Below are 27,449 nucleotides of genomic sequence, written 5' to 3' on the forward strand. Positions count from 1 at the left end.
AAAAGAGCCAGGTTTTTTCCCACAATTTACAAAATGGCACAAGATTTTAACATAATCTGACAAGCTGTGTACAGCTTCAACTAAATACAATGAACTACCATTTCGAAAAACATTGGAAAAACTCTTTTGGACTAAAGGACGAATGGATGAACAGATTGATGGATGAACAGGCTAATGGATGAACAGGCTCACTGATGAACAGAACAACGGATGAACAGGCTGACTGATGAACAGAACGACGGATGAACAGACTAATGGATGAACAGGCTGAAGGATAAGCAGATTGATGGATGAACAGGCTGATGGATGAACAGATTGATGGATGAACAGACTAATGGATGAACAGGCTGATGGATGAACAGAACAACGGATGAACAGGCTGACTAATGAACAGAACGACGGATGAGCAGGCTGACTGATGAGCAGAATGACAAATGAACAGACTAATGGATGAACAGGCTGACGGATAAGCAGATTGATGGATGAACAGGCTGATGGATGAACAGATTGATGGATGAAAAGGCTGACTGATGAGCAGATTGATGGATGAACAGGCTGATGGATGAACAGGCTGACGGATAAGCAGATTAATCCATGAACAAGCTGACGGACGAACAGAACGACAGATGAACAGGCTGATGGATGAGCAGACTGATGGATGAACAGGCTGACGGATAAAGAGACCAATAGATGAACCGACCAATGGACAGACGGGCATACATGTACACTGGTGCACATCTTTAGCAGGGGCTGACAGGACACAAAATTAACATAACCATCACATCAACTAAAAAAAAGAGGTTGTTTTTACAGGCTGTCAATGCAGAAAACTTATGCTAATGTTTAATAAACCATTTTTACCCCTAGTGGTTAATTCTGAAGAGGGAGGGAAATGTAACAGCTGGCTCTATCTTAATCATGGGCAATTCCAATCTCACTGATTATTATTTTCCCCGCTGTCAGACCTAACTGTACATGTGATATGGCTAAGCCAATCAGGCATGTTTTCAAAACATCAATTTTTTATTCCTATATGTCATATTAATGTTATCGTTTCCTTCTAAATTTGGCAAGGAAAAATCCTATGGTATCAGTGTTCCAATCTGAGTGTGTTTTCACAGAAGCTCCTGGGTCAAACCGCTGCAGCAGTTGTAGTTGTTCTCTGGACAGTTTGGTACCCTCCAGGCCTGGCTGACCTACATAGGGAGTCTGCAAGAAAAAAGTACACATCAAGACAAGGGACAAAATAGCAAAGTACACATCAAGACAATAGACAAAATAGCAAAATAGCAAAGTACACATCAAGATAAGAGACCAAATAGCAAAGTACACATCAAGACAATAGACAAAATAGCAAAGTAGGCCTACACATCAAGATAAGAGACCAAATAGCAAAGTACACATCAAGACAAAACACAAAAAACTGCAAAGTACACATCAAGATAAAATACAAAATAGCAAAGTACACTTGCATACAAGAGACAAAATAGCAAGGTACACAAAAATACAAGAGATACATACAAGAACACATCAAGACAAGACACAAAATAACAAAGTATACATCAATACAAGAGACAATACAGCAAAATACACATAAATACAAGAGACAAAAACAAAAGGTACATATCAATACAAGAGACAAAATTGCAAAGGTACACAACAAGAGACAAAACAGCAAGACACACATCAATACAAGAGACAAACTAGCAAAGTACACATCAATACAAGAGACAAAACAGCAAGGTACACATCAACACAAGAGACAAAATAGCAAGGTACACTCAATACAAGAGACAAAACAACAAGGTACAAATCAATGCAATATGCAAAGTAGCAAAGTACACATTAACACTTGAGTCGAAATAGCAGTACACACCAACATGGGGGACAAAATAGCAAACATTTAGAGTACAGATAAGTTGAAGAGACAAAATGGCAAAGTCTTCCCCATTCCCGTATTTTTATTCTACCATAGGACACCTGTCATATTCCTGTTACCTGTTCAATAAAATATGATATTTGTCATTTATTATAAGCAGCTGAAGTTATATTACAAATATTTGTAGATTTTTTACCTTACTTTTACTATTATGATGAGAAATATTATCTCAGATTTAGAAGCAAAGGTTATCAAAGAGCTTGCCTATACGAGACGCATGAATGCAAACTTCAATAATATATTCAATAACATAAGTAAACTGAGTAATCTGTGGTAATTAATATACAAACAGAGCATCAGTGATGGACCATCTTTAATTCTCATGCCCCTGTGCTTTATATACATATAAAACTTCAGGTCAATAGGCCTACATCTAGCACTTTTTGAGATATCACCCCTAACATTTACTTTGACATTAATACTAATACACACGACACAAGTAAGTCATGAATTTTGTAATTTGCCACACTTAATACGCAAACAGCAGATTAATGACCTCATATCATTGTGCAAATCCTGAGCTCAATACATGAAGTATTTCTTAAAATATCACCCCTTACATTTTGTATTATTACATCAATAATAATAATAATAATGATTCAAACACACTGTATTTAATCTGCACACAGTGAATCAATGATGGAACATCCCCTTCATGTTACTGTGTTCTATATATGTGTAAAATCTGAGCTCAACACACGCACTACCTATTAAGATACAATACCTGAAATGTTTAACACTGCTTTCCTTGACGCTGATGCTTGAAGTATGACATACTCTACACCTATACTTTGTACAGGTGAACTATAAATTGAACAGTATATCTGTGTTCATTCTAATAAAGAAAACACAGAATTTAAATTTTTTTAATTTTACTCAGTTCGGGCTATATTGCAAAAAAAAAAAAAAACTTTAGGAAAATTTCTCTTCAATGTCAACTTAAACATATAGAGCAAGTGTCAAGGGAGACCACCTCAGCTTCATGTTGCTGATCAAGAGTTTTCCCCCCTCCTTCATCATGGTTGGTGCCAGACATAAACATACTATTGATGGTTTAGGCCGCACTCAAGAATATTTCAATAATATTTTATTGCCAAGGTGGCCAGCACCATGGTTGAGGGGAAACCAGGCACAGTCTGTGGAAAACCCACCACCATCCATATACACAAATGGAATTTAGAAATCTAGCTTCGTGTTTGTATTTAGTGATCAAATTCTAATGTGACAATATGGTCAGAAGAGACCACCGTAAAATCCCCTGCTTCAGAGACATTTTACTTCATTAAAAAACAAAACCAAAAAATCAGACAATTTTCCAGCACAGTGTTCCAAAGCCTTTCTGACACACATTTCATGTTTCTGTTTTCTTTCCCTTAGAATATTTATAAGATTATAATATTTCTCTCGTTACCTGTTGCTCAAGCTGTAGGTCAGGGTAGCTCTTCAGAACCCACTCCACTTGACCCTCATTCTCCTCAATGGGTAAGGAACAGGTACTGTACACCAACACTCCACCAGCCTTCACTAACTCAACACCCTGTCAACAGATACACATGGAGTCATATCCAACACTCCACCAACCTTCACTAACTCAACACCTTGTCATTAGATACACATGGAGTCATGACCATCACTCCACCAGCCTTCACTGACTCAACACCTTGTCAACAGATACACATGAAGTTATAACCAACACTCCACCAGCCTTCACTGACTCAACACCTTGTCAACAGATACACATGAAGTTATAACCAACACTCCACCAGCCTTCACTAACTCAATGCTCTGTGAACAGATACACATGTAGTCATAACCAACACTCCACCAGCCTTCACTAACTCAACACCCTGTCAACAGATACACATGTAGTCATAACCAACAATACACCAGCCTTCACTAACTCAACAACCTGTCAACAGATACACATGTAGTCATAACCAACACTCCACCAGCCTTCACTAACTCAACACCCTGTCAACAGATACACATGTAGTCATAACCAACACTCCACCAGCCTTCACTAACTCAACATCCTGTCAACAGATACACATGGAGTCATAACCAACACTCCACCAGCCTTCACTAACTCAACACCCTGTCAACAGATACACATGTAGTCATAACCAACACTCCACCAGCCTTCACTGACTCAACACCCTGTCAACAGATACACATGAAGTCATAACCAACACTCCACCAGCCTTCACTAACTCAACACCCTGTCATCAGATACATATGTAGTCATAACCAACACTCCACCAGCCTTCACTGACTCAACACCCTGTCAACAGATACACATGAAGTCATAACCAACACTCCACCAGCCTTCACTGACTCAACACCCTGTCATCAGATACACATGTAGTCATAACCAACACTCCACCAGCCTTCACTGACTCAACACCCTGTCAACAGATACACATGAAGTCATAACCAACACTCCACCAGCCTTCACTAACTCAACACCCTGTCAGCAGATACACATGTAGTCATAACCAACACTCCACCAGCCTTCACTGACTCAACACCCTGTCAACAGATACACATGTAGTCATAACCAACACTCCACCAGCCTTCACTAACTCAACACCCCGTCAACAGATACGCATGTAGTCATAACCAATACTCCACCAGCCTTTACTGACTCATCGCTCTGTCAACAGATACACATGGAGTCATATCCAACACTCCACCAGCCTTCACTGACTCAACACCCTGTCATCAGATACACATGGAGTCATATCCAACACTCCACCAGCCTTCACTAACTCAACACCCCGTCAACAGATACACATGGAGTCATAACCAACACTCCACCAGCCTTCACTAACTCAACACCCTGTCAACAGATACACATGGAGTCATATCCAACACTCCACCAGCCTTCACTAACTCAACACCTTGTCAGCAGATACACATGTAGTCATAACCAACACTCCACCAGCCTTCACTGACTCAACACCCTGTCAACAGATATACATGTAGTCATAACCAACACTCCACCAGCCTTCACTAACTCAACACCTTGTCATTAGATACACATGGAGTCATGACCATCACTCCACCAGCCTTCACTGACTCAACACCCTGTCAGCAGATACACATGAAGTCATAACCAACACTCCACCAACCTTCACTAACTCAACCTGTCAACAGACACACATGTAGTCATAACCAACACTCCACCAGCCTTCACTAACTCAACACCCTGTCAACAGATACACATGTAGTCATGACCATCACTCCACCAGCCTTCACTAACTCAACACCTTGTCATTAGATACACATGGAGTCATAACCAACACTCCACCAGCCTTCACTAACTCAACACCTTGTCATTAGATACACATGGAGTCATGACCATCACTCCACCAGCCTTCACTGACTCAAAACCCTGTCAGCAGATACACATGGAGTCATAACCAACACTCCACCAGCCTTCACTAACTCAATGCTCTGTGAACAGATACACATGTAGTCATAACCAACACTCCACCAGCCTTCACTAACCAACACCCCGTCAACAGATACGCATGTAGTCATAACCAATACTCCACCAGCCTTTACTGACTCATCGCTCTGTGAACAGATACACATGTAGTCATAACCAACACTCCACCAGCCTTCACTGACTCAACACCCTGTCAACAGATACACATGAAGTCATAACCAACACTCCACCAGCCTTCACTAACTCAACACCCTGTCATCAGATACATATGTAGTCATAACCAACACTCCACCAGCCTTCACTGACTCAACACCCTGTCAACAGATACACATGAAGTCATAACCAACACTCCACCAGCCTTCACTAACTCAACACCCTGTCAGCAGATACACATGTAGTCATAACCAACACTCCACCAGCCTTCACTGACTCAACACCCTGTCAACAGATACACATGTAGTCATAACCAACACTCCACCAGCCTTCACTGACTCAACACCCTGTCAACAGATACACATGTAGTCATAACCAACACTCCACCAGCCTTCACTAACTCAACACCCCGTCAACAGATACGCATGTAGTCATAACCAATACTCCACCAGCCTTTACTGACTCATCGCTCTGTCAACAGATACACATGGAGTCATATCCAACACTCCACCAGCCTTCACTAACTCAACACCCTGTCAACAGATACACATGGAGTCATATCCAACACTCCACCAGCCTTCACTAACTCAACACCCTGTCAACAGATACACATAGAGTCATATCCAACACTCCACCAGCCTTCACTAATTCAACACCCTGTCAACAGATACACATGGAGTCATATCCAACACTCCACCAGCCTTCACTAACTCAACACCTTGTCATTAGATACACATGTAGTCATAACCAACACTCCACCAGCCTTCACTGACTCAAAACCCTGTCAGCAGATACACATGGAGTCATGACCATCACTCCACCAGCCTTCACTAACTCAACACCCTGTCAGCAGATACACATGAAGTCATAACCAACACTCCACCAGCCTTCACTGACTCAACACCCTGTCAACAGATACACATGTAGTCATAACCAACACTCCACCAGCCTTCACTGACTCAAAACCCTGTCAGCAGATACACGTGGAGTCATAACCAACACTCCACCAGCCTTCACTAACTCAACACCTTGTCATTAGATACATATGTAGTCATAACCAACACTCCACCAGCCTTCACTGACTCAAAACCCTGTCAGCAGATACACATGGAGTCATGACCATCACTCCACCAGCCTTCACTAACTCAACACCCTGTCAGCAGATACACATGAAGTCATAACCAACACTCCACCAGCCTTCACTAACTCAACACCTTGTCATTAGATACACATGGAGTCATGACCATCACTCCACCAGCCTTCACTGACTCAACACCCTGTCAGCAGATACACATGTAGTCATAACCAACACTCCACCAGCTTTCACTAACTCATCGCTCTGTCAACAGATACACATGTAGTCATAACCAACACTCCACCAGCCTTCACTAACTCAACACCCCGTCAACAGATACGCATGTAGTCATAACCAATACTCCACCAGCCTTTACTGACTCATCGCTCTGTCAACAGATACACATGTAGTCATAACCAACACTCCACCAGCCTTCACTGACTCAACACCCTGTCAACAGATACACATGGAGTCATAACCAACACTCCACCAGCCTTCACTAACCAACACCCCGTCAACAGATACGCATGTAGTCATAACCAATACTCCACCAGCCTTTACTGACTCATCGCTCTGTGAACAGATACACATGTAGTCATAACCAACACTCCACCAGCCTTCACTAACTCAACACCCTGTCAACAGATACACATGTAGTCATAACCAACACTCCACCACACTAACTCAATGCGTCTTTTAGCCATGTTTATTAAGTTTCATACTACACAAGTAGTGTAAAATCAAAGACTTCATTGATACTTAATATTTCGACACACAGTTTGGTGATCATCAGGGGAGGAAATCTTCGTTTTTACACTATGTGTATATTACATAAATCTTGTCACTGGCACTAGCAGATTACAGACAAATATACACCCAAACACCCAATTCTTCAAGACTTACATATTACATATATTAAAAACAACATGATTTTTTTTGAAAATACTGAATTGGCTAAATACAGTGCATATACAGACATTGCTAGATTTGTCCACCAGAACTATGATAATCATTCTATTTTTCAGTATTTATTGCTAAGATAATAGCTGGGTAACAGGTGGATGACACATAAACAAAGCCCAGTGCACACGGACAACATTTGTTCTCAAGAATGTCATTTTGTGGTGCAGGTAACAACACGTCTTCACAATACGGCCATGTGTGGGCAACTGTATGTACATCAAGAATTCCTAACCAACTGGTCTTCACAATTTGGCCCATGTGTGGGCAACTGTATGTACATCAAGAATTCCTAACCGACTGGTCTTCACAATTCTGCTCGTGTGTGGGCAATTGTATCTACACCAAGAATTCCTAACCAACTGGTCTTCACCAATTTGGCCCATGTGTCGGCAACTGTATGTACATCAAGAATCCTAACCGACTGGTTTTCACAATTTTGCCATGTGTCTGGGAACTGTAGGTACATCAAGAATTCCTAACCAACTGGTCTTCACAATTTGGCCCATGTGTCGGGAACTGTAGGTACATCAAGAATTCCCTTACCAACTGGTCTTCACAATTTGGCCCATGCTGTCGGGAACTGTAGGAACATCAAGAATTCCTAACCGACTGGTCTTCACAATTTGGCCCATGTGTGGGCAACTGTATGTACATTAAGAATTTTTAACCGACTGGTTTTCACAATTTTGCCCATGTGTCGGGAACTGTAGGTACATCAAGAATTCCTAACCAACTGGTCTTCACAATTTGGGCCCATGTGTCGGCAACTGTATGTACATCAAGAATTCCTAACCAACTGGTCTTCACAATTTGGCCCATGTGTCGGGAACTGTAGGTACATCAAGAATTCCCTTACCAACTGATCTTCACAATTTGGCCCATGTGTCGGGAACTGTAGGTACATCAAGAATTCCTAACCGACTGGTCTTCACAATTTGGCCCATGTGTGGGCAACTGTATGTACATTAAGAATTTTTAACCGACTGGTTTTCACAATTTTGCCCATGTGTCGGGAACTGTAGGTACATCAAGAATTCCCTAACCAACTGGTCTTCACAATTTGGCCCATGTGTGGGCAACTGTATGTACATCAAGAATTCCTAACCAACTGGTCTTCACAATTTGCACATGTGTCGGGAACTGTAGGTACATCACAAATTCCTAACCGACTGGTCCTTCACAATTTGGCCCATGTGTTGGCAACTGTATGTACATCAAGAATTCCTAACCGACTGGTTTTCACAATTTGGCCCATGTGTCGGGAACTGTAGGTACATCAAGAATTCCTAACCAACTGGTCTTCACAATTTGGCCCATGTGTTGGGAACTGTAGGGTACATCAAGAATTCTGAACCGACTGGTCTTCACAATTTGGCCCATGTGTGGGCAACTGTAGGTACATCAAGAACTCCTAACCGACTGGTCTTCACAATTTGGCCCATGGGTCGGGAACTGTAGGTACATCAAGAATTCCTAACTGACTGGGTTTCTTCACTAGAGTCTTCAAAAGTGGACAACAAATGTTGCCTGTCTGCGGTGCTAGATATTCTGGATGATTTGAATACAGAGATCAGAAAATCCTATTTTCAAGAGAAAACGTTGTTTGTGTGTGTGCCGGGCTGAATGGCTTTTGCTACAGTTACGTGTACATGTACACACAAATCTAAAACATGATGTGCATATGATCATCAAGTATTAACATAAAGCTTACCACTGCTAAAAGTTTGCGCTGGTATTTTGGGTATGACTTCAATTCCTTTGCTGTCATTTTATTCCTGAAGGAAGGCCTCTGTCCTAGTGCACTACACGGAGCGTCCACCAGGACTCTGTCAAAGGAACATGCTGTGAATGGTGGTCCTCCGCCAGCATCTGGTAAAGGGAAGCAACTCCATGTCATCATGTCGCAAACCATGCATGCAAATGAAACACTGGCTGAGTTTTACCCACACAGTTGCAGAGTCAACGTGTATGATGCTGTCCAACTGGACCATCATAAGTCAAGGAAACAGTCACTGAGTTCAGTGATTTCAATATCTCAACTTTCATTTACTTATTTATTTATCTGATTGGTGTTTTTACACCGTCCTCAAGAATATTTCACTTTAAATATGCAACGGCAGCCAGCGTTTTGGAGGGAGGAAACCAGGTCTCAACTTTCAAAAATTAACTCATAATTAGGAGAAGTGTATTTGTCTATACATATGAAATTCACAAATGCCATCTAGTTCAGGGATTGGGTCATTAGTTTTGCAAAAGGATTATGAAAGCTGCTCACAACATTCACACAACGAAGGACGATTCACACAACGAAGGACGATTCACACAATGAAGGATGATTCACACAATAAAGGACGATTCACACAATGAAGGACGATTCACACAATGAAGGCTGATTCACACAATGAAGGATAATTCAGACGATGGCTGTAGAGGACAACAAAGAATGCTGATGATAACACAGTTTGAAGTTTTAATTAATCGGCAGAAAGCCATGTATTATTCTCAGGCTCTTCTCAGTCTCCTCCCACCATAATTCTGTCCGCCGTCGTATCAGTGAAATATTCTTGAGTACAGCATAAAACAAAAATGAAATACATAAATAAATAATTTATCATTTATTTTACATGCTCGAAGCCTTTATAATCCTGAAAGGAAATAATAACACTATCTAACTATTTCAGCATGGAATCGAATCACTTGGACAAGGATTTCATTTATATATTTATTTATTTACTGGACTGAGATCCTACATCATACTCACAAATACTGTATTACCATCAGAAATCATTTTTAATGAGTGAACGAATTCGTTGACAGAATTTGGTGTATACATTACTGACTGGTGTTTAATGTCACAATCAAGACTTCAAATTATAGGGGGAGGAAACTGGAGCACTTTGTAATGAGCCTCAGACTTTGCCATCCAATTTTCACAAGAATAGTGGAGGATAACATGGGCAGCTCTGACATTCCAGGCTGTCCAAGGCTATACATAAACTAGCAGCTTACAGGATACATGAAAGGCGCTATAAAACAAAGAGTCAGTATGGTTCTGAAGAAAACAGAGAGTCAATATGATAGTTCTCCATACATCTTAAGCGCAGAATGTGTGGGTGTGGTCAAGGCTCTCCATACAGTCAGTATGGTTCTAAAGAAAACAAAGAGTCAGTATGGTTCTACAGAAAACAAAGAGTCAGTATGGTTCTACAGAAAACAAAGAGTCAGTATGGTTCTGAAGAAAACAAAGAGTCAGTATGGTTCTACAGAAAACAAAGAGTCAGTATAGTTCTGAAGAAAACAAAAAGTCAGTATGGTTCTGAAGAAAACAAAGAGTCAATATGGTTCTACAGAAAACAAAGAGTCAGTATGGTTCTGAAGAAAACAAAGAGTCAGTATGGTTCTACAGAAAACAAAGAGTCAGTATGATAGTTCTCCATACAACTTAGGCTCAGAATGTGCGGGTGTGGTCAAGGCTCTCCACACAGTCAGTATGGTTCTAAAGAAAACAAAGAGTCAGTATGGTTCTACAGAAAACAAAGAGTCAGTATGATAGTTCTCCATACAACTTAGGCTCAGAATGTGTGGGTGTGGTCAAGGCTCTCCATACAGTCAGTATGGTTCTAAAGAAAACATAGAGTCAGTATGGTTCTACAGAAAACAAAGAGTCAGTATGATAGTTCTCCATACAACTTAGGCTCAGAATGTGTGGGTATGGTCAAGGCTCTCCATACAGTCAGTATGGTTCTAAAGAAAACAAAGAGTCAGTATGGTTCTACAGAAAACAAAGAGTCAGTATAGTTCTGAAGAAAACAAAAAGTCAGTACGGTTCTGAAGAAAACAAAGAGTCAATATGGTTCTACAGAAAACAAAGAGTCATTATGGTTCTGAAGAAAACAAAGAGTCAGTATGGTTCTACAGAAAACAAAGAGTCAGTATGATAGTTCTCCATACAACTTAGGCTCAGAATGTGTGGGTGTGGTCAAGGCTCTCCATACAGTCAGTATGGTTCTAAAGAAAACAAAGAGTCAGTATGGTTCTACAGAAAACAAAGAGTCAGTATGATAGTTCTCCATACAACTTAGGCTCAGAATGTGTGGGTGTGGTCAAGGCTCTCCATACAGTCAGTATGGTTCTAAAGAAAACAAAGAGTCAGTATGGTTCTACAGAAAACAAAGAGTCAGTATGATAGTTCTCCATACAACTTAGGCTCAGAATGTGTGGGTGTGGTCAAGGCTCTCCATACAGTCAGTATGGTTCTAAAGAAAACAAAGAGTCAGTATGGTTCTAAAGAAAACAAAGAGTCAGTATGATAGTTCTCCATACAACTTAGGCTCAGAATGTGTGGGTGTGGTCAAGGCTCTCCATACAGTCAGTATGGTTCTAAAGAAAACAAAGAGTCAGTATGGTTCTACAGAAAACAAAGAGTCAGTATGATAGTTCTCCATACAACGTAGGCTCAGAATGTGTGGGTGTGGTCAAGGCTCTCCATACAGTCAGTATGGTTCTAAAGAAAACAAAGAGTCAGTATGGTTCTACAAAAAACAAAGAGTCAGTATGATAGTTCTCCATAGAACGCAGGCTCAGAATGTGTGGGTGTGGTCAAGGCTCTCCATACAGTCAGTATGGTTCTAAAGAAAACAAAGAGTCAGTATGGTTTTGAAGAAAACAAAGAGTCAGTATGGTTCTGAAGAAAACAAAGAGTCAGTATGGTTCTAAAGAAAACAAAGAGTCAGTATGGTTCTGAAGAAAACAAAGAGTCAGTATAGTTCTAAAGAAAACAAAGAGTCAGTATGGTTCTAAAGAAAACAAAGAGTCAGTATGATAGTTCTCCATACAACTTAGGCTCAGAATGTGTGGATGTGGTCAAGGCTCTCCATACAGTCAGTATGGTTCTAAAGAAAACAAAGAGTCAGTATGGTTCTACAGAAAACAAGGAGTCAGTATGATAGTTCTCCATACAACTTAGGCTCAGAATGTGTGGATGTGGTCAAGGCTCTCCATACAGTCAGTATGGTTCTAAAGAAAACAAAGAATGATGTTGCCAAAAAAAAGAAAAAAAAACTTATATGCGAGGTATATTTTATATTTCTTAACAATCCCTCTTTTTTATTCATATTTTCTGTCATTGGTCAGAAATGACATTATCTATATTAAACATACTGGGCACAAAGAACCAGCTTAGCACCTTCAACCCATCAGGCTTTCTCCAACACCTCCTTCTACCTCCACCCCCCCATGCCCCACCCACCCCCCATCCCCCAACAAAGTTATTCTGACAGCTATCACCACTGACGTCACCACAGCAGGGTACTTATTCTCCTGACTTCAGAACCTTAGGAAAACTGTAGTTTACAGCCTTAGGTAAACTGTAGTTTACAGCCTTAGGTAAACTGTAGTTTACAGCCTTAGGAAAACTGTGGTTTACAGCCATCTTCACACCACAAGCAGAAACCTGAGAACTACATGTACTTCTATACATCAGGCCACAGCATATACTCCATATTAAGAAATTAAAATGAAATATGAAATAGCACATCTGAATTTGTTACCACAAATAGGGCACTGTGCCCTATATAGGTGTATTTGTTGTTGGGGGGCAAGGGGGGGGGGGAGTGACAGGGTCAAACTATCTCAGACAACTGCATGGGCATTTGCATACATAGGACTGGACCTTCACATATCTGACCTGCATCCTCACACAATGCTTTTGACGCATCCCACACGTATCCTTCCACACAAGATAGTCCCCATCTTTGACAGTTCTGGTAAATTTTCTGCACTTTTTGAGGTGACTTGTCTAGTGCAACAACACGACCCTGCAATGAAACAGAAATGTGATAATTTATATGTACTGCACCACAGCAGTGTGATAATTTACACCAACACATGTGTGATAATTTTCTACAAGAGAAGTGTGATAATTTACTACAAGAGAAGTGTGATAATTTACTACAAGAGAAGTGTGATAATTTACTACAATACAGATGTGATAATTTACCACAAATAAACAAATAAATATGATAATTTACTACAACACAACAATGTGATAATATACTACCATACAGATGTGTGATAATTTACAGCCATAGAGATGTGTGATAATTTACTACAATACAGCAATGTGATAATTCAAAATAACACAGCAAAGTGATAATTTACCACAATACAGCAATTTGATATTTCTCTACAACACAGAAGTGTGGTAATTTAGTACCATACAGATGTGTGATAATTTACTACAATACAGATGTGTGATAATTAATAAGAGGAGTGTGATAGTTTACTACCATACAGATGTGTGATAATTTACAAGAAAAGTGTGATAATTTATTACATACAGATGTGTGATAATTTACAAGAGAACTGTGATAATTAACTACCATGCAAATGTCTGATAATTTACAAGAAAAGTGTGATAATTTACTACCATACAGATGTTTGATAATTTACAAGAGAAGTGTGATAATGTACTACCATGTAGATGTGTGATAATTTAAAACAATGCACGTGTCATACATTATTATAAGAGGAGTGTGATATTTTACTACAATACAGATGTGTGATAATTTACTTAAATACAGCAAAGAGACAATTTACAGAAATTAAACAATGTGATAATCCACAGACATACAGCAATGTGGTAACTTCATGAAATAAGTTTGACAAGTTACTGAAAGTTGAATAAGTTTGAATAATTTGTTGAAAAACAACCATTTCATAATATATTGAAATACATTACTGAAAAATATTGCAGTTTGACAACTGACTGATACACATAAGAGGCATAATGCAACAATGACATACACAAACATGATCGTTTGCTGAGTTTGTTACATGTTTTATGAAACCTGTGATCGTTTCATCAAACAAAACTAGTTGAGGTAATTAGCACAATCAGCCATACGGGTAAGTGTATTAAAAAGTAATTTGGACATTTTTTTACTAATGCATGATCATCTATTCTACCCCCCCCCCCCACCCACCGCTGTTATTTGCGGGGCCGTGTGCAAAAATACATATTAAACACAGATGACATTTCAAACAACATCAAGTGTGGCACATAACACATACCTCCCCAAATAATATCAGTTCATGTTCATCTACAAATGAGAGAATTTGAACCTGTTTACTTGTTAAATTCACTTTTATGATTTACATAAACGTGAACTTACAGAATTTCCTTCAGTGATAAAAGTGTTACTACGCATGGTTTCTAGATATCGGTTTGGTTTTTACATTTTTGATAATTTAGACCCAGACGCCATGACTAGGAAAAAAGTTTGTTTTTTTGTTTCATGATATTCCAGTCTGAGCTCAGCGATATGACGTCAATAGATGTACAGTGGAATTTTACATTCCTGCATCACACAACAACAAGACATGACGTCATACATACATGTACGCAGCTTGGAAATGTCTAGGTCAACTTCAATGGAATAAGCTTGCCATTGATTGGTCAAAAATGCATGACGTCTGTGGAGGGAGTTACAAAGAACAGCAGCAAAAAAGCTGCATGAAATATGCCGTTTTTGCCTTATTTTCTTATGTTTTCACGGTAGAATAGATTTTAACACTTGTGTTGTGGTGTTTGTTGTGTAACCTGATAGCTTGTTTTTGTACCGAGTCAAAATCCAAGAAAGCACATCGGGTGACACAACAAACACCGCTACAGTAGTCTTAAACCCTTAGTTTAACTTCTATCTCTACCATTCTTTTTATGCGATAATTTGCATGTGACCTAATGGTTAGCAATTTAGTATGGCACAATGACCCAGGAGCCTCTCACCAATGTGATTGTCGTGAGTTCAAGTCCAGCTCATTCTGCCTTTCTCTCCAATTGTATGTGGGAAGGTCTTCCAGCAACCTACGGACGGATGAAATATTCTTGAGAATGGCATAAAACACCAATCAAATAAGTAAATCACAAGTGGCATCGGGTGGTTGGATTTTTCACCGCGACTGATGTATGGCTTACACTAATGCATGTTTTACCTCATTTTTCATCAGACAGGCAATGTGCGAAGTTTTTCCACCTGAAGTATACAAAAGATTAGAAGTGTTAGTGAGTTGATTTCCAGCCTAAACACTCTGTTCACAGGTGTATCATACTCTATAAAAATATTCAAACAAAACATAAGTATCAAAACATAAGTATCAAAACATAAGTATACTTCACTCCTACAAAAGTAAATCCTGCTCAGCAATGACCACATAACATAAAAAGAAAAGACAACAAATAATATAATTATTCAGTTATTGCAGAAATAGGGTAAAGAAGAGATCTGAACGATCACAGAACATTTTTTCTGACATTCTTGATAACTAACTATATATATAAATCTCTTAATCTGAAATTCTTATGAAGCCTTTCGATACGCCATGTTAGAGCAATCGGAAATGTGATGTCTCGACACTCGTACGCGGGGGTTTAGCCAGAGGGGTATCTTGGAGATGCCCTAGTTCTCGGCAGGCAAAATTAACATGGGAGAGATAGGGAAATGGGATTAAATAAGGGAAAGTTATGCTTTCAAAACTTGGGATACTTTTTCGATGCACATATACATTTTGTGTACTGTTGCCAGGGCTCAAAGTTCTCCATACAACCTAAGCTCAGAATGTGTGAGTGTGGTCAAAAGTTAACATACATGTACCCACAAATAAAATATTTTAAATATTTATTTATTTATCTGACTCATTTCACTCAGATGATGGCAGACAGTTTTATGGGTGGAGGGTACTGGAAGGTTAAACCACTTACTTTTGGTAAGATAGTGACAAGCTTTCCCAGATGTGAGGTACAGATATTTCTACTATTAGGGTGAAAGACAGTTAGTCTCCAGTGAACATAAGACAGCATAATTTGTCGGAGTTATCACTGTCAAGCACTTATTGTGCCCACAAGCAACAGGCAGTGAAAGCATGGGGATGTAAAAATCACCTGTCCCAGGTCAGTTTTGAGCCTGCATCCACTTGCACCTGGTATATATGAGAACACTACACCACAACCCACTCCTCACTTTAAACCATGAACATCTATTTATGTGATTGGTTGGTGTTTTACACCGTACTCAAGAATATTTCACTTATACCATGGCAGCCAGCATTGTGGTGGGTGGAAACCGGGCAGAGCCCTTGGGAAACCCACAACCATCTGCAGGTTGATAGCAGACCTTCCCATGTACGGCTGGAGAGGAAGCCAGCATGAGCTGGAGTTGACCTCACAGCGACTGCATTGGTGAGAGGTGCCCAGGTCATTATGTTTCGGTAGTGCGTTAACCAAATGGGCCACAGAACAACATGTACATGAACACCTGGCTGTCACAATGACGAACGCGTACACGAACACCTGGCTGGCACAATGACGAACACGTAAATGAACACCTGGCTGTCACAATGACGAACGCGTACATGAACACCTGGCTGGCACAATGACAAACGCATACATGAACACCTGGCTGTCACAATGACAAACTCGTACATGAACACCTGACTGGCACTGTGACGAACAAGTACATGAACACCTGGCTGTCACAATGACCAACGCGTATATGAACACCTGGCTTGCACAATGACCAACGAGTACATGAAGATTTTTCTGGCACAATGATGAACGCGCTCTCCCTGAATATCATTAACCATTATAGTTATTACTTTTCAGTCACATTTCCAAACTCTGTTAACTGATGGGGAGGGCATAAAAAAACAGAGGAAAGAAAAGCCAAAGATTTACCTGGTGCAGCACACATGTCCAAGATGAGTTCTCCTGGTTTGGGGTCGAGTACATGTCCACATACAATAGAGGGGAGATTCTGAGCAAATACCCGGTCAAGGAGAGTGTCCGCTAAACAAGGTGCTTGGTATAGAGGTTTTGTCATCTCAATACCTATCCCACTGTTAGAGGAGGAGAAAATGATAACTGTTTACATATTGAACAGTTTTGTCATTATAAACTGAAGGTCGTGTAGCATTCCTCTCCGGCCTACATGGGAAGGTCTTCATGGGAGGGTCTACATGGGGAGGTCTTCAAGCAAGACCTGGTCGCGGGTCTTCAAGCAAGACCTGGTCGCGAGTCTTCAAGCAAGACCTGGTTGCGGGTCTTCAAGCAAGACCTGGTTGTGGGTCTTCAAGCAAGACCTGGTTGCGGGTTTTCCCCGGGCTCTGCCCGGATTCCTCCCACCATAATGCTGATTGCCGTTGTATAAGTGAAATATTCTTGAGTACAGCGTAGAACACTGATCAAATAAATAAATAAAATAAAACAAAAGTAATGTTTAAAATCTCAACAGAAGGCACTTAAACTGTCACCGACAAGACAAATAAATACTGGAGACATGTCTGCCTGCAGAAAGTTTATTTATCTGATTGGTGTTTACCTTGTACTCAAGAATATCTCACTTATACGAGGGCGGCACAGAAAACTTAAACGAGGCCATCGTCTATAACCAACCATAAGGGCTTAACTTGACATACTGAGCATGCTGTGGTCCAGGCAATCTGCAATACTGTCAGCTTTTGGTAGAGTGAATATCAGGTACATGTTAGAAACTTGTATTGTCAGGAGCATCTCGTGTGTAGTACAAGGCTGGCATAATTCATACACATTTGTTATCAGCCAATCAAAGTTTCCCATTTGTCATCGACCCTTTAAAACAGGTTAAAACATAAAGCATTGGAGTTGTGTGGACAAGAAATAAAGTTTTTGTAGAAATGTGAGTCTAAGCCACATTTCAAATTTATGTTTAAATATTCATGAAATGCAACTGTTAAATATTGCTTGTGAGTGCTCTGTGCTTAGAAAAATACTGGTATATGTAATATTACAGATTAATAAAAATAAAAGGTTGGATATAGATATTTATCTTTTTTTAACGCATATCTGCCACCTCATGATTTTAACTCCTGTTTATGCATACCACTATGGTACTTTCTGTTGATCAGCACTTTGGATTTTTTCAAAAGTGATGTGAAAAGCTGGGATCAATTTGACAAAGAACGGTATAATATTTACCTGAGATTTGTACCTCCATTACAGAAGAGCTCATCACGTCCAAGACGAGCCAGACCGTTCCCAACAAAGGCTTTATGACCTGAGTAAATTTTACTTAGCCCCTTCAAACAGGCCCCATCTACGTCCGTGTAAACTGATACCTCATCTCCTCTTCTGACACCTATTTCATGACAGCAAACAGATATCCAAAATTCTGCTTCAGTGATTGGATATACATGAATTCACAACATGAGTGTTCAATATGCGTTGTTACCAATGATGACAGTGCACACAATCAAAGTTTTCTTTAGCTGTTCATGGACGAGACCCCAGAAGATCTTTTGGTGTAATTACAACATGAATAAATTGAAATTAGACTATTTATTTACTGCTGCGGATGGTCCTGAGTTCCCCTGGGCAGAGAGTCCAGTTTTCTCCCATCATAATGCCAGCCGGCATTGTATAAGTGAAATATTTGGTGTACGGCGTAAAACACCAATCAAATATGTAGATAGCCTGCCACTATAATGCAGGCTGCTATCGTATAAGTGAAATATTCTTGAGTACGGCGTAAATCACCAGTCAAATAAATAAATAAATAAAACACCAATCAAATAAATAAATGAGTTTATTTACTGTTCAGTATTTCACCTAAAATTTTCAAGTGACACATTTTGCTTGATCATTCCTCGACCTTATAGGGCCATCTAAGAGGTTTTTTCGTGAAATTTTATTAGTTTAACTTCTTATCGGAAAACTTTTAGTGCTGGTGTGAAAAGTATCATTTCAAAGGCCTTTGAGTGCTTCTGACAGTGCATTCTTACATACCAAACTTTAAGTGGAATTCCAGTTATTTCAGCACTGTGTAAAGCTGTATACACAAGAGTTTTTCACTAGCACAATGATAGCCATGGGTATGGATGCAGAATTATGCTCTTCACTGTGCAAACCTCCTGACTGGAGAAGCTACAACGGTGTGAAGACCTGTATGTCTTAAGGGCAGGGTTAAATGATAAGGACTGAGTCTAAATAACTTTCCTAAATTGTAAAAAAATTGCAATGTAATAAACCTGCTGTCACTGGTTTCGGAGGAGAGTACAGAAACAAAAGTTTTCTGCTGTTTCCAATTTTGCCTTGTGTGATGTCGTGCAAGAACACTTGGCGTCACCCATCACTGACTTATAGCAACAAATGACGTCACACTTTCAAATGTGCATGACGTCATTCCAGCATCACTGCCTAACTCAGCATCACATCCACCTGACTAATCGTCACATCCACCTGACTCATCGTCACATCCACCTGACTCAGCATCACATCCACCTGACTCAGCATCACATCCACTTGACTCATTGTCACATCCACCTGACTCAGCATCACATCCACCTGACTCAGCATCACATCCACCTGACTCAGCATCACATCCACCTGACACCTGACTCAGCATCACATCCACCTGACTCATCGTCACATCCACCTGACCCATCGTCACATAAGGAATATCATCACATCACATCAGGAAAATTTTATGGAAACTGACAAAGATTTTGTTTTTGAGGATTCTTCCCTTCTACCAGTTAAAACGTGTTATTTGTCATAAATATTTTTGATCCATGGTGTTAGCTTTGTTCCCTAGGGTGCCCTTCACATTATTTAACACTCCGGCCTGTCTTCTCTTACAACTGAAGTAACACCTTAAAGATGCATCTAAACTAGAGAATTTGAACCAGTGACCACTTTAGTGAGGGACAGACAGATCGCGAGTCAGCATAGTTACTTGTACTAATGACATCAACAAAACTGTCTCCTCCTAAGGGTCATTTTTGAAAATAAAGCAATTAATTGTTAATGACCACCCTTGTGTTTTTCTCAGGCTGTTTTCTACTCTTTTTGGGGAAAACATATTATTGAAGTTTTACGGCATACTCAAGAATATTTGACAAATACAACGGCAGGCAACATTATAGCGCGAAGAAAGCAGGAGGATCCCCGGGGCAAAGCACGATCATATTCAGGTTGCTGGTACATTTTTTGCCACGTTCGATCTGACAGGGAGCCAGCATGGACTAAAACCCACAGCAAAAGCATTGGTGAGATGCTCCAGGGTTATTGTGCTGCCCGAGTGCTCTAACCACTAAGTCACGCAGGCCCTGAAAACATATTAACATCTGCCATGAAAAACTTTGAGATGACCAGAAATTATAAACGTATGCTTGGGTTTTTATGTCGCACTTAAATATCTTCCAGTCACATGAAGATGAGGAGTCATCATGGTTATTTGGTGTGTTTTTGTTGTAAAGTGATTCTATGCCACCAAAGTGCTGCCACCTCTGAAGTATCATGCTGTGGACACCAGATAATGAAACCCCACCCAGTTATATATCTTAAACTGACAGCAGGGAAACCAGTCCTCTTTGCTCTAACCTCTAGGTCATGGATGAGTGCCGAGCGAGGTAGCAATGTGAACCATTTTTGCTATCAGTTGATCCCAGTTCTCCCATCTTTGAGGCTGGATCAATACAAATCTTTCTGGTAAACAATATAAATCTTTCTGGTAAACAAACATCATCATTCAATAGTCCTTTAATGCTAACCTTACCTGGATGACATCCCATAATTCCCTGAGCAAACACATCAGCTCCTCGAAGCACAGCCATGCCACAGAACAAATCTACCACAATCTCCTTATCATGCTGCAAAAAAAAATAAATAAATAAAGGTATATCATACTCAACAATGTTTCGTTTAACGACGATCAGAAGTCATTAGGTGTGTGTACATATACTGTGTCTTCTTGTGGCAGGGCAAGTCCCTGCCGTCAAAGTGTTGCCGCCTCTGAACTGTCTTGCCAAAGACACCAGACATGACACCGCACCCAGTTACATTAGACAGACACAGGGCGAACCAGTCCTGTTTCTTAGCTCTAGCAAAAGGTGAGTGCCAAATGAGGCAGCATCAAGTACAATTTTGGAAGTTTTGGAATGACCCAACCCAGATTTGATCCAAGGTCTCCCAACATGCCCAACGAGGGCGGACATTTTAACCACTGGGCCACCCAAGCGTCGAAGGTCGAAGCAGAGCATATATATTTCTATACCATTATCATTTCTTTATCTGGCGGGTAATTTACACTTAAATATTTTATCACATTTGGCATGCTCTGTATGTCAAAGCAGTTCAGAATTACACCAGAAGAAAACTTCGAGATAAGAAAACTTTCCAGCCTACAAAAATTCGGACCAAATCTACATAGTCTGTTTTCCATTTTTGCCTTTACGGTGACAAATTGGAGGAAAACTGGTTATGAAGTACCTGTATAATAGTACAACAGAATGTTGGGCCTGAGTTGCCACTGAGCTGGAAAAGGTGCACCATTGCCTCTGCGTACTCACATGGTGAAGGCCCTCTACAGGCCCTCTGTTCTGTACCATCAACACGTCAGGAATCAGGGGATGTAACTCAATAACAGGAGGATTCCAGCCTTTTCTGTCATAGTCCTGTCAAAGACCATCAGACACATACAAGTATCTACAACAGGGCATCCATTCCACAGTGTATCAGAAAAAAAGAATATCAGACAATCTTGATTCTTAAAAAAAACAAGCTTTAAAGATTTCCGTTGTTGATATCCATGCTTTTTCACAATATTGTAAAAGTTGTGTGCATGTGTAAACAAATCAGCGATGTAAACAAACCAGCGATGTAAACAAACCAGTGATGTAAACAAACCAGCAATGTAAACAAACCAGTCATGTAAACAAAAAAGTGATGTAAACAAACCAGCGATGTAAACAAACCAGCGATGTAAACAAACCAGAGATGTAAACAAACCAGCGATGTAAAGGACAGATGGCTCCCTCATTGGCTGACAGATCACAGATCGCAGATCAACAGATCACAGATCAACAGATCAAAGCTTTGCACTCCACTCACCACTGTGCAGTATCCTCTATTATTGATAGATTTTATTTATTTATTTATTTATTTATTTCATAGGATTTTTACTATGCACTCAAAAATATTTACAGCTCCACGGTACAGCACTGTTTCCTCTTACCACTGTTTCTACTCAACATTGTACGCCACTGTTCCACTCACCGCTGTTTCCACTCACCACTGTACAGCACTATTTCTACTCAACATTGTACGCCACTGTTCCACTCACCGCTGTTTCCACTCACCACTGTACAGCACTGTTTCCACTCACCGCTGTTTCCACTCACCACTGTACAGCACTGTTTCCACTCATCATGGCACAGCACTGTTTCCACTCACCACTGTACACCACTCCTTCCACTCACAACTGTACACCACTGTTTCCATTCACCATTGTACACCACTGTCTCCACTCACCATTGTACACCACAGTTTCCTCCACTCACCACTGTACAGTTTCCTCCACTCACCACAGTACAGTTCCCTCCATTCACCACAGTACAGTTTCCTCCACTCACCAATCTACAGTTTTCTCCACACACCAATCCACAATTTTCTCCATTCAGCACTGTACAGTTTCCTCCACTCACAATCTACAGTTTCCTCCACTCACCACTGCATAGTTTCATTCATTCACCAATCTACAGTTTCCTCCACTCACAATCTACAGTTTCCTCCACTCACCAATCTACAGTTTCCTCCACTCACCAATGTACAGTTTCCTCCACTCACCAGTCTACAGTTTCCTCCACACATCATTGTAGAGTTTCCTCCACTCACCATTGTATAGTTTCCTCCTCTCAGCAATCCTCTGTTTCCTCCACTCAACAATCCACAATGTTCTCCACTCACCACATCACAGTCTCCTTACCTGTTTCACAGTTTCCTCCACCAGCTTGAGTGTGTCTGTCACAGTGCCCGCCTGGGTGTTGACCCGCAGAGTACTGTAACTAGGGGGAATGGCTAAAGCGCAGAGGAGATCAAAGAAGTGATCTTCGCAATACTGGAGGCCATATTTACCCAACCTCTGAAACAAAAAGATAAAAAAAAACATATCAATTTAACCAGACAATTAAACACATATATCACCACTAATTTAATTATACTGTTTTTAATATTTTTTAATATTTTTTAAATTTATTTGTTTGTCTATTTATCCATTTTCTGTTCATTTTTTGCTCGAAGCAATAAACTGTTCAATGTGTAAAATATTGACACGTTTTACTTATCTACATATGTGTATATGTATTAAAGTCAAAATTCACCTGAAGGGAATACACGTGAACATGTGCACACAGACGAGAAGCTTGTAGTAATCATAAGAATAGCTCTTGGTGGATGCAACACATAATGTCTAATGCCGTATTCAAGTCTTCCTCACTTATTTCATGTTGCACAGTTTTATGAGTGGAGAACCCCTAACCTTTGGCAAGTTACTGACAGACTTTTCCACCTTCAACGTACAAATATGCACAACATATTGCTGGAGGACAAGTGCTCTTCAACGTTTCTGAAAGTCAGTTTTCAGTTTTGACACCAATGTTCCACAAACAGTGGAAATGAGGGAATTTACAAATTTCCTGTCCAAAGGTTTTCATACCATAATATTTATTTATTTATTTGATTGGTGTTTTACATCGTACACAAGAATATTTCACTTATACATGTATGACAGCGATCAGCATTATGGTGGGAGGAAACTGAGCAGAGCCCGGGGGAAACCCATGACCATTTACAGGTTGCCAACAGATCAAGCATGTGCTGGACTTGAACTCACAGTGACCGTATTAGTGGAAAGCTCCTGGGTCGTTGCGCCGTACTGGCGTGCTAAGCCCCTCAGCCATACATACCACAATATGTATCTCTAATACACTTAAAGCATATATAAAGGAAACCACAAATATCCAACAGCTTTTTTTTTAACAAGTCTGGTTTAATTTTAACGTCTTGTGACATGTCACCTTACAGCTAGTCAGTTTTTATGGATGGAGGAAATTGGAGCTCCACAGAGGAGTGAACTGCCTGTCATTGATATATCACTGACCAACTTGCTCTTGTAGGACACAATGACGAGTATGACTGACAAACTTCGTTTTTTATGACACACTGATTTTCACCTGCAAAGCCAGTTCTTAGTTTGGGCCAAATACAGCTATATAAATTTGGACTGGTCTCATGTGCAGCCAGGCAGCTGGATACGAAACTATCCTTTCATTCCATTATGCTTTTGTTGTTGCACAATCGCGCACTGGCTAGTTTTAGTACCCTTGACTTTAGACGTGTTAGATGGTTCAAACAGGGCACATGAGCCAAAGCTGTTGATTTGATATGGCTGACCTCCACAAATGAGGCTAGAACAGGTCAGCCGTTTCGTATCCAGCTGCCTGGCCGTGCTTGCACACCATTAGATGTCGGCCATTTTGCAAATGAGACGTCAGCGGAGATGGGGACATTAATAAATATGGATGGGTATTCACCCTTTAACAGTCAGATGCGCGAGAGCCTTAAGCATTGTAAAGGAGTTGCTAGATGGGTGCAGTAGGTTAGTACGTAATCGACTGTTTTCCAAAATTTCACAATTCATCCTACCGGGCTGAAGGGGACTGATCCACGACTCCGGGGGCCCTACGAGCTTTGTCATCCATGTGGGCAGAAGGCATATGATCTCTAATTAACGGTCTAACTATCCCTCAATGTCAACGCTAATGTGTACAACTCTAAACGGTACGGTTGTTTGTTCCAAGCTACATGTACATGCGTTGATATGTTTACCCGATCGTTGACAAATGTTGTTCTCAGCAGCTCTTGTACATCTGTGTTAAGCTGGATTAGCCGTTTCACATTCGTTTCGCTGCTCATTTCCATGCACAGGCGGTTCAATCCATCAACCCTGTACGTCGTATACCCTATCTTACAGTATATATGAAGAAGTACACGTATGCAACGATGGGTTCCAGCGCTCGTAGTGTTTTCATGATCAGAAATCGAAAGCTAGCGAGGAAAGTTTATGACTTGTCGTCAGAAGAGCGTACCAGAGGGGAGGCTACTCGTGCGAAACTATACAAATGGAAACGTCTAGGGACAGTACAAAATATTTATATTCAATATTATAGAGAATATCGGCAACTAGTAAAACTATAGCTGACGTTTCGAGTGGAAAACCAAGGAATGAGGAGTCAAAATGGCTTCTTCCGTACGAAACCGTGGCAGAAAACAAAGTAAAACAGTTACAATTCAAACTTCTACCCAATATATACCCATCAAGACAGTTATCATGTACATACGATATTTGTGAAAGTCCTTCATGCTCTACACGTGGCAAAGAAATTAATAAAATAAAACACCATTTTTGTCGTGTGTAAAGCTTCAATCCTTTTGGATGTTGTTTTCTAATTGGATGTCTTCAGCTCTAAACACGGAGATAACTCTCACCTCTGGTCATATTCGGCTGTTTTGATGAAAGAAATAGCAATGATAAAATCTTGAACTTTTGCATTTTGTATGCTAGGTATTTCATTTTCATGAGATACCACAGCGAAACCTTAGTGTATTTTACGGGCTTTAGGAGCTACGTTCAGAATATAGAAAAGATTATGCGGAAACTAAATGGGTACATTTTTTAAAAATCCCATAGGCCTATTATAACAAAGTTGTTATTGTGTTATATCATAGTACTGCGAGTTTTTTGACTTGGTTCATGTTGTGTTACTTTCTATTTTCCCGTTTTAGCAATAGCAGAATGTTTTAAGAAGGGTTAGTGTGAGTACATTTTGATGTAAAAAAATACAAGACAAATAAACCTATACTATCAGACCAGTTTACCATACATGTAGTGTATGCAAGTGTGCTAGGTGAAAGTGTGTAAAGCCACGCCCTCTACGCCTCTAGATCACGTGACATTGTACGAAGCAGTTTAAAGTCTATGCACAGTCTATGGGCAAACGGTGTAAATCTGTAAATGTATCAAACAACAACGCATTTAAGCCCAAATTGTACTTAAGAGTTTATATCACATTTCCCCAATACAAATAAAAGCGTATTTCCACGAGGTGAAGCAGTACACCAGACTTGTTAATGTCACATAGGCCTAGTCTTGTTCTCAGAAGAGTCGGTTATATATCAGCCTCAGTTCCGCTCTATGATGTATACGTACCTGGGATTAGGGTATACATCTATGATCAGTCGTACCCAGCCTAGGATATGTGTACCCAGGGATTGTTAAGTAAGATAGGCCCCACCATTCGAAGTAAGAATTTATATCGACGACACCATTACCAAAGTTCCCATTGATTACAACTCCTATGTCGCCATCTTTATTGAAGGAAATGGAGAAGACGCTGACAAATACAACTGGCTTCACGGAAACAAGTAGGCCTATACGACCGTGAAGCCTATACGACCGTGAAGCCTATACGACCCGCTAGTCTCACTCAGTCTGGTCCTATATACACAGCAAAAACTGACTGGCACATACATGTTGAAATAAAAATGGCTGTTGGACCACTCTAGTAGACATGTTACGCGTTTTCTATAAAACACCAATGTTTTGGAGAAATGATTTACTTGAAACGTCACTGTTATAAAAAGGACCTCAGCCTATGTTTTAATGAAAGCGTATGCGTGTATTATAATCGTCCCACCATTACATTTAACGCGTTTGTGGATAAGTCATCTGCTTTCAAATAAAAACAGCTAGGCGTTTGCACATTAATGCGTGTGTTTTAATAAACACGTCATGCGTCGTTAATATTTGCAGTGTAGTAAATATTTACGAATAATTGGTACACCTTCTTGTTCTTCTTACTTTAGAAAGATAATGATTAACCTGATGGGTTAGAATGAATGCAAGAATGCTTGGGGTTTAAGGTTATATTGCACAGTTTTTCAGTCAAATGACGACGAGGAGTCATTAGGTGTGTGTACACTGTGTCTTCTTGTTGCAGGG

The 27,449-nt window shown here is 40.2% G+C and overlaps 1 protein-coding gene across 1 annotated transcript; it reads right to left on the reverse strand.

Moving 5' to 3' along the window:
• Window positions 1-736: 736 nt before the first annotated feature.
• LOC135477791 (tRNA (cytosine(72)-C(5))-methyltransferase NSUN6-like) lies at window positions 737-23,449 on the reverse strand. The gene is made up of 10 exons (XM_064757994.1): window positions 23,376-23,449; window positions 21,961-22,065; window positions 21,168-21,261; window positions 18,590-18,749; window positions 17,312-17,472; window positions 15,574-15,614; window positions 13,268-13,397; window positions 9,293-9,450; window positions 3,351-3,476; window positions 737-1,209 (listed from the first exon to the last, which is right to left on the reverse strand). Exons 2-10 carry the CDS (start codon window positions 21,997-21,999, stop codon window positions 1,048-1,050), a joined length of 1,071 nt encoding a protein of 356 aa, XP_064614064.1. The 5' UTR covers window positions 22,000-22,065; window positions 23,376-23,449; the 3' UTR covers window positions 737-1,047.
• Between the last annotated feature and the right edge of the window lie 4,000 nt (window positions 23,450-27,449).

This window comes from Liolophura sinensis, chromosome 11 (assembly GCF_032854445.1).
Source record: "Liolophura sinensis isolate JHLJ2023 chromosome 11, CUHK_Ljap_v2, whole genome shotgun sequence".
In the NCBI taxonomy this organism is placed as follows: domain Eukaryota; kingdom Metazoa; phylum Mollusca; class Polyplacophora; order Chitonida; family Chitonidae; genus Liolophura; species Liolophura sinensis.

Excerpts from the sequence above, each read along its gene's own strand:
- LOC135477791 (XM_064757994.1), bottom strand. The coding sequence starts at position 21,999 with ATGGTACAGAACAGAGGGCCTGTAGAGGGCCTTCACCAT. Across the intron at positions 17,473-18,589 it reads AATGGAGGTACAAATCTCAG|TGGGATAGGTATTGAGATGA; the intron begins GTAAATATTATA and ends CTCCTCTAACAG. Across the intron at positions 3,477-9,292 it reads AGCGCAAACTTTTAGCAGTG|GGTGTTGAGTTAGTGAAGGC; the intron begins GTAAGCTTTATG and ends ATCTGTTGACAG.